At 38.4% G+C, this 8,992-nt stretch overlaps 1 protein-coding gene across 2 annotated transcripts in view; it reads left to right on the top strand.

Moving 5' to 3' along the window:
• Positions 1-7,374, top strand: part of sh2b2 (SH2B adaptor protein 2) — a 27,576-nt gene extending 20,202 nt beyond the window's left edge. For both annotated transcript variants that reach the window (XM_016452648.1, XM_016452647.1), the window contains one exon: positions 6,854-7,374. In XM_016452648.1, the coding sequence (XP_016308134.1) occupies positions 6,854-7,131 (278 nt within the window). In that variant the 3' untranslated portion in view covers positions 7,132-7,374. The remainder of the gene's footprint in view (positions 1-6,853) is intronic.
• Positions 7,375-8,992: the final 1,618 nt, after the last annotated feature.

Genomic DNA, 8,992 nt, shown 5'->3' with positions numbered 1-8,992 from the left:
TGTGGGTTCGAGTCTCGTACCGGCAGAGATTGTAGGTGGGTGGAGTGAATGTACAGCGCTCTCTCCCACCTTCAATACCACAACTGAGGTGCCCTTGAGCAAGGCACCGAACCCCCAACTGCTCCCCGGGCGCTGCAGCAAAAAAATGGCTGCCTACTGCTCCGGGTGCGTGTTCACAGTGTGTGTGCACTTTGGATGGGATAAATGCAGAGCACTAATTCCGAGAATGGGTCACCATACTTGGCCACATGTCACGTCACTTTCACACATCCACAGCACACACACACACACACACAGTATCAGTATTATATAGTATCAGCATGAAGTCTGGTCCACATTGCAGCTTATTCTGTTCAAAGAGCGGCCACCGCCAGAAGCCTGGCATAAAGTGACCAAACACCGTTTGATTTTTATAGTTAGATGCATTTAAATCTGAAGTCGTCTCTAAGAGAGAAGTGGAGTAAACAGTTCAGCTCTCATATCTAGTTTACTTGGCATTAAGCGTCTGAATCAAAGCTCAAAGTTAGAACAGGATTTGTGCGGGTCTCAAAAAGATCTTAAAAAGCCGTAATTCACCCTTCCACAAATTAAGGCCTAAAAAGGTTTTAAATAGCAGCAGAAAGTCTTAAATCCATGCAGTCATGGCATTAAATGTTGCGTGAATCTCTTCCTCAGTGTTTTTGTCTTGTTTCCCAGTACACATATCTAAACATACTTAAATAAAGATACTTTTACTTGAGATGCATGTGAAGTCATGTTTTCTGAGAAACTGAACAAAATGAAGTGAGTTTATGCTTATGACCGTTTCTGATTTAACTAAACCCAAAACTAGTCATACAACTTATTTGCAAAAGGTAACCTACTGCAATAACATAATCCATTTAACAAAGCGTAAAACAAATCAGAGACTCTCATTGAATGCAAAATATCATATTTATATTTAATAAAAAATCAATTAAGCATAGCAACATTATTCTCACCAAATCAAAACACACAAAGACAACCAAAATGTAAATAGAATTGAAGACAAATAATGAATGTCCATGAATGATGAATTAGCTGCAATGGAGTGAATAAAGTCTTATCTGAATTCCAAGTTCTCACAATGTCCAGTGTATCCTCCATCCAATTTGATATCTTAATCCCTTTTCATGCTGTACTCAAGCCTCAAAGGTCATGGAACAGCTGTACAAAGGTGATATTTGCCTGATGAATTGAAGAGAAGACTGTATGGTCAGAGACCATAATCCTCCAGGTAACACACAAAAAGTCCTTCTACAAAAATCAAAGAAGCCATAATAAACAAACAGTCCAACTATTATAATTCAAACACTTCCAAAACCAAAAGAGAAAATAAGTTAGACACATTTCATACTCAATATAACATCACTTACTTTCAGTTGAGCATTAAAACACAGGTTTCCCAACAAGGACTCAAGAAGCATATGGCAAGGCCATGCTTTAGCTTTTGCAGGCCACATTCTCTCCTTCTACCATATGACTTGACTTATACAAAAAACATGTTTCAAAAAAGAAAGGCTTCAAATTTTGAACATGACAAGTATCAAAAATATCAGGATTATCAAGAAAAGAAATAGTATAATTTACAGGGCCCAAACACTTACACACTTTGGCAGGACCTTTCCATTTTGGAGACAGCTTAGCCATGAAACCATCCTCAGCTTTCGACAGAGGGTGGGTACGAAACCAGATGAGATCACCTTCTTTATAGTTAGCCGAGAAAGGAGAGAGATCGTTGCACAAGGTTACACTTCTTGAGATTCAACATAAGACCGGCTTGTTGGAGACAGCTGAAGACTTGATTCAGGTGTTGTAAATGTTCTCGTTCATTTTTCGAATACACTACTATATCGTCTATGTAAACAAAGCAACACTTCCCTCTAATGCCTTTGAGAACACACTCCATCAACCTTTGAAATGATGCTGCAGAGTTTTTAAGACCAAATGGAAGACGCAAGAATTCGAATTGTCCTGCTGCTGTTACAAATGCAGTCTTTGGAATACTGTCAGGTTCCATTTCCAACTGCCAGTATCCGCTCTTCAAATCTAGCGTACTGAATATTGATGCTCCATATAAAGACTCCAGTATGTCTTGGATCTGGGGCATGGGATAACCATCCAAGTGGGTTTTGGCATTCAGGCCCCGATAATCCACACACAGTCTTAAATCACCTCCTTTTTTAGGTACAATGACAACAGGTGAAGCCCAAGGAGAAACTGAGGGACGAATAATATTCTTACTTAACAGCTCTTGAATTTCATTATCAATGAACTGTTGTCTGGGTACTGACACTCTGTATGCTCTCTTCCTAACGGGTATTTCATCTGTTGTGATGATTCGGTGTCTTACCATTTTGGAGTGACCAATTTCGTGAGTACAGACAGTTGGCCAATTTCTCATCAGACTTTCTAGTTGATTTTTAAATTGATCAGTGGAGTCTGATTTCAGGACCAGTTGGTTGATGGATTGTAAGGTTTCTACTGTCATTTGTGGTGTAGATAGTGCAAGATAGAATTGGAGTGAAGGTTTGGAAGATTCATGAGACCACAGCGGAAATCTCTGCACAATGCCATCATCCTTGGGAGAAAAGCAATATTGTAAGTTCTTGAAATCTAATATTATTCCTGACGTCATCAAGAAATCCATTCCCAGGATGATTGGAACGGTCAGATCAGAGTCTCTCATTACATACAAGGTTAACTTGAACATCTTGCCTTGCAGTTCACACTCCCAATCAGATTTTCCTAAAGCTGTTTGACTTTGGCCGTTTGCTAGTAGAAAATTTTGTCCATTACTTGACTTCCATACCTCATGATTTTTCAGTTGCCTCCAGCAGGATTCCTGAATCAAAGAAAGTGTACTTCCTGTATCGATGACAGCTTGTAGGTACCTGTTTCTCAGCAGGATAGGTAAGGTAATCATGTTCGGATCTTGTGGAGTACTTTGGACTGATTGCATTACTCTTGCGTTAGCATGGGGAGGTTTAGGAACTGTTTCTCAGTTAAGTTGTGACTTCTTTCTTTGAGCCTCAGAGTTAACATTATTCCAATATCTTTTTGATTCCTCCAAATCTTTCTCAATTTGTGTTCCAATTCTTACTAATTCACCAACATTTCGTACTGTTCCTCTAAGTAGGCTGGCTAACCGTGGGTTACAATTTCTAAGAATGGACTGCAAAATCTCTTTTTCGGACATATCTTTTTCCATTTTAAACAGAGGGCTCTGTAGTAAAAAGCAAAATCTCGTATGCTCTCTTGTGCACCTTGTTTTCTCTCTAAGAGCCTTCTAGCTGTTTCATCCTCATAGTCTTCATTCAAAAATTAATGTAGGAAGACTTTCTTAAATTGTTCCCAGGTCTGTACATTTCTCTCCTCAGCCACCCACCAATCTTTTGCAGTGTTCTTTAAAACAGAGGTATTTCTCTTCTCAGCCACCCACCAATCTTTTGCAGTGTTTTTTTAAAACAGAGGTAAGGGAAGCTAGTATTTCATAGTCAGACAAGGGTCGAATGGCTAGATATTCCTCACATCTCTCAATAAATGAAACGGGATCATCTTCTTCACTGCTATTAAAGTTTGGGAACTCTATCTTTACAGGTGGAACTGCCGAAAGGCTTCCAGAACCAGACAACTGAGTGTAACTTGATTGAACTTGATAGGTTTGGTATTGAATTGGGAAACTGAGGGCGGCGGGATGGAGCTTTGGGTTGGACGAATTGGAGTTGACTTGAGAGGGATGAGAGATTTGAATTTATTGTCAATCTGGTTGTCTCTTCATTTTAAACAATCTACCATTGAGCGACCTAAGTCTTGGATACTAAGTGTACACATTTCTTTGTTCTGCTGAACACAAAGACTTTAAATTTCCAATGGGAAAATAAGTGGAAAATACACCTCCGGTACAAACTAGGCTAAAAAAGGGGAACAATTTTGCATGTTATTTTCTTTACCGGTATTCTGCATGATTTCTGAATGTCATAAAATGTGACAAACCAATGCAACGTATGAGTTTTTTTCCTTAATCCAATTTTGCCTGCTTGCAATTCAGTCTAATCTGTCCCACCATTTTAATAATGATCTGAAAATATCTTGGTGTAAAGAGCTATTCCTTTTAAATAATAGTCTGTTGCACTGCATGTTCCAGAGTAAAGCATGATGACTCTTAAAGGGTTAGTTAACCCGAAAATGCACGTTTTACTCGCCCTCATGGCATCATAGGTTATAACCGTTTCTGATTTAACTAAACCCAAAACTAGTCATACAACTTATTTGCAAAAGGTAACCTACTGCAATAACATAATCCATTTAACAAAGCGTAAAACAAATCAGAGTCTCTCATTGAATGCAAAATATCATATTTATATTTAATAAAAAATCAAGTAAGCATAGCAACATTAAATCAAATGTAAATCAAATAATAAATAAATAAACCAAATCAAAACACACAAAGAGAACCAAAATGTTGCTCCCCGGGCGCTGCAGCAAAAAAATGGCTGCCTACTGCTCCGGGTGCGTGTTCACAGTGTGTGTGCACTTTGGATGGGATAAATGCAGAGCACTAATTCCGAGTATGGGTCACCATACTTGGCCACATGTCACGTCACTTTCACACAGCACCCACACACAGCACACACACACAGTATCAGTATTATATAGTATCAGCATGAAGTCTGGTCCACATTGCAGCTTATTCTGTTCAAAGAGCGGCCACCGCCAGAAGCCTGGCATAAAGTGACCAAACACCGTTTGATTTTTATAGTTAGATGCATTTAAATCTGAAGTCGTCTCTAAGAGAGAAGTGGAGTAAACAGTTCAGCTCTCATATCTAGTTTACTTGGCATTAAGCGTCTGAATCAAAGCTCAAAGTTAGAACAGGATTTGTGCGGGTCTCAAAAAGATCTTAAAAAGCCGTAATTCACCCTTCCACAAATTAAGGCCTAAAAAGGTTTTAAATAGCAGCAGAAAGTCTTAAATCCATGCAGTCATGGCATTAAATGTTGCGTGAATCTCTTCCTCAGTGTTTTTGTCTTGTTTCCCAGTACACATATCTAAACATACTTAAATAAAGATACTTTTACTTGAGATGCATGTGAAGTCATGTTTTCTGAGAAACTGAACAAAATGAAGTGAGTTTATGCTTATGACCGTTTCTGATTTAACTAAACCCAAAACTAGTCATACAACTTATTTGCAAAAGGTAACCTACTGCAATAACATAATCCATTTAACAAAGCGTAAAACAAATCAGAACCTCTCATTGAATGCAAAATATCATATTTATATTTAGTAAAAAATCAAGTAAGCATAGCAACATTATTCTCATCAAATCAAAACACACAAAGAGAACCAAAATGTAAATAGAATTGAAGACAGATCATGAATGTCCATGAATGATGAATTAGCTGCAATGGAGTGAATAAAGTCTTATCTGAATTCCAAGTTCTCACAATGTCCAGTGTATCCTCCATCCAATTTGATATCTTAATCCCTTTTCATGCTGTACTCAAGCCTCAAAGGTCATGGAACAGCTGTACAAAGGTGATATTTGCCTGATGAATGCATCAGAGACCATAATCCTCCAGGTAACACACAAAAAGTCCTTCTACAAAAATCAAAGAAGCCATAATAAACAAACAGTCCAAATATTATAATTCAAACACTTCCAAAACCAAAAGAGAAAATAAGTTAGACACATTTCATACTCAATATAACATCACTTACTTTCAATTGAGCATTAAAACACAGGTTTCCCAACAAGGACTCAAGAAGCATATGGCAAGGCCATGCTTTAGCTTTTGCATGCCACAATCTCTCCTTCTACCATATGACTTGACTTATACAAAAAACATGTTGCCCTCTACTGCCCCCAGTGGTGAGGAAGATAACAAGTCCTATAACAGGCTTGTGACTGTTATATGCTTAAAGAAGAACGAGCGTCTGTCAGAGGGAATGAAAAATTTTCCATTTGAATTCAGTTGATTTTTCTGAGCCCAGTGTCAAGAGTTGCTCTTGTTTTAATCAGAAACTCTTCATTTTGTCCGTTTTCCCAGAAAACAAGACTCATAATTTTAAGTCATTTTGCTTCTCAAGTAAATGCATCTTGTTTTAAGAATCTTGCACTGGAAAACAAGAAATATTGAGGAAGTGCATCACTTTTTTTGCAGTGAGATCAGATGGTACAGCAAAAGTTACTTCCTTATTCTAGTGGTTTGTATCAGAGCTATTCAGGCCATAAGCTTTTCTTTTTTTTTTTTTTTGTAAAATGAATAAAAAAGTAATGGAGATCTGTCTGCTGGAAATTGTATTTCAAACTTTTGAAGTTTTGTTAAGACATTTACATTTAGAGACCATATTCACGTATCGTGTTCCATTCAATTTATTCCCTAAAGTTCCTTTACCTGGCCTTAAAAAGGTTTTTAAAAAGTCTTAATTTTACCTCCATAAAACCTGCAGAAACCCCGTTAGAAGTGTCATTGTAGTAGTCTGGGAATGTTAATTTCCCTAAAGAGCGACAGACAGTATGATTAAAGCTTGATGTTTTGATGAAACTTCATTTCTGTGTTCTTTACACTATACGTATAACCATAATTGCAGTCATAGATGAAAATCACCTCATAGACCACAAATAGAAGGAACCGAGCCGTTTCTAGAGACCAGAATGTCACAGGCGCTTGAACATTTTTTACATTTTTCGACCAAATTCTTCATTCTGTCGCCTGTTTTGAAGTGCACCAGTAACATGCTTTCCTGCAGGCCGTGTGTGAGTTTCTCCAGCTGACTTTGGCTCTTTTTGCAGTATGTTTTGACTTGTGGTCTGGGTGTGTCTGCACAGATGTGGAGGCTCCTCATATCCCAGCTGCCCAGCGGGACGCCGCCATCTGTTGGGCCGAACCGACCCAGTTGACCCATCAGCTGTCAGACGCGGTGCTGTCGTCCAGCTCGTCCTCGTCTCCGATGGCTCAGCCGGCCGCAGGAGCACTGATGGGCCTCCACAGCCGCAGCAGCAGCGCAGAGAGACTGCTGGAGCCCGGGGCCGGGGCCGACGACTACCACGACAGCGACGGCACGCGGCGGACTCGAGCCGTGGAGAACCAGTACTCCTTCTACTGATGTCCTGATGCTGAACTCCAGTGAAACACGTGCTGCTGTTCTGCTCGGCTTCATGACAGTCAAGTGTTTTTAACTGCTTCGTCAAACCCTTAAACTAGCTGCAGAGCTTGCTCAGTTATTACCACAAGCTGATGTAAGAATGTTTTGCCCTTTGTGTTGTTTCTGATTTGATGCGTGTGATTTACCCATCTTTAGTACTCATAAATGTTCTCTTCTGCTCACCAGGGCTGCATTTATTTGATCAAAAATACAGTGAAATTTTGAAATATTATTATCATTTCAAACAGCTGCTTTCTATGTGAATATCTGCTAAACTGTAATGTATTTCTGTGATGCGCAGCTGTATTTCCAGCATCATTCCTCCAGTCTTCAGTGTCACATGATCTTCAGAAATCATTCTAATATGCTGATTTGCTGCTCGAGAAACATTTCTGATTATTATCAATGTTGAAAACAGTTGTGCTGCTCAATATGTGTGTGGAAACTGATGCATTTTATTTTTCAGGATTCACAGATGAATAGAAAAGCTCAAAAGAACAGCGTTTATTTGAAATAGAAATCTTTTGTGACATTATAAATGTCTTTACTGGCACTTTTGATCAATTTAATGCATCCTTAATGAACACAAGTATTAATTCATTTTCTTTCTTTTTTTTTAAATATTACCCCAATCTTTTGAATGATAGTATATCACAGTTGTATATTAAGCTGCAAAAACTGTGTTCAGCATTGATAATAATCAGAAATGTTTGTTGAGCAGCAAAGCAGCATATTAGAATGATTTCTGAAGGATCATGTGACACTGAAGACTGGAGGAATGATGCTGGAAATACAGCTGCGCATCACAGAAATACATTACAGTTTAACAGAGATTCACATAGAAAACATATATTTTAAATTGTAATAATTTTTCACATTTTTACTGTATTTTTTGATCAAATAAATGCAGCATTGGTGAGACATCTTTCAGAACACATAAACAATATTAATTATTCCAAACTTTTTACCAGTAGTGTATAATTTAGTCCTTTATCTACCAACACAATGAAAATCATTTTGCAATCGTCAAAAAAACATCATGAAAAATGAAGTAAATGATCACCTGAGAGCTGCCATCTTTCACCAGTCACTCCATTAAACTGTTTTCATGTTGAGTCGGTCATTGTGCATTTCTTGGAGTGTTTTAGTTGGTTTGCACATGCCGACAGATGTTCATGTTCTCCTCTGGGTCTTCATTCAGTGACAATAAACGCCTCCACGTTGAGCAGGATGTTTTTAGTTTTCACTAACTGTATCATCATCATCAGGATCCATGCATCTGCATTCTGTAAGAGAAGAGGACTCATTCTCTCGGACCACAGTCACAGTTACATCTTTCAGCTCTCGTCCTGGATTCGGTGAGATCTGAGTGGATCGTCTGTGGTTTGATGATGATGTTTTGGACAATAGAGTTTATTAGTTTCAGATGTGTTCATCAGCCGTCTGTCATCTGTATTCCTGAGGCGTGTGGCAGATCAGATGTGTCTGTTAATCAAATTAAACTTGGGTATGCTAATCATATTATAAATATGTTCACCTGTTTGGCCAGGCATTACTGTAATATTAGTCATTTAGGACATTGATTGAGTTTGGGATGTACTGTTTCTGTTGATTTATACCATGTGATATTTTTCATCGGTAATTTTCAAATTATGTAAGAGTAGACAAACCTTTTAATGGGCGGTGATGACTTGGACATCACTGTACTTATGTGTGATGTTTTCCTGCACAAAGGGCTTCTAAACATCATCTGATCTCATCTGAGTGAGTGTCTTATTTAAAGGGACGGTTCACCCAAAAATGAAAATTCTGCCATTTACTC

Source organism: Sinocyclocheilus anshuiensis, unplaced genomic scaffold, assembly GCF_001515605.1.
Source record: "Sinocyclocheilus anshuiensis isolate Anshui unplaced genomic scaffold, SAMN03320099.WGS_v1.1 scaffold1478, whole genome shotgun sequence".
NCBI lineage: Eukaryota > Metazoa > Chordata > Actinopteri > Cypriniformes > Cyprinidae > Sinocyclocheilus > Sinocyclocheilus anshuiensis.
Note: the sequence above shows the minus strand (reverse complement) of the source record. Positions and strands in the feature narration are given on the sequence as shown.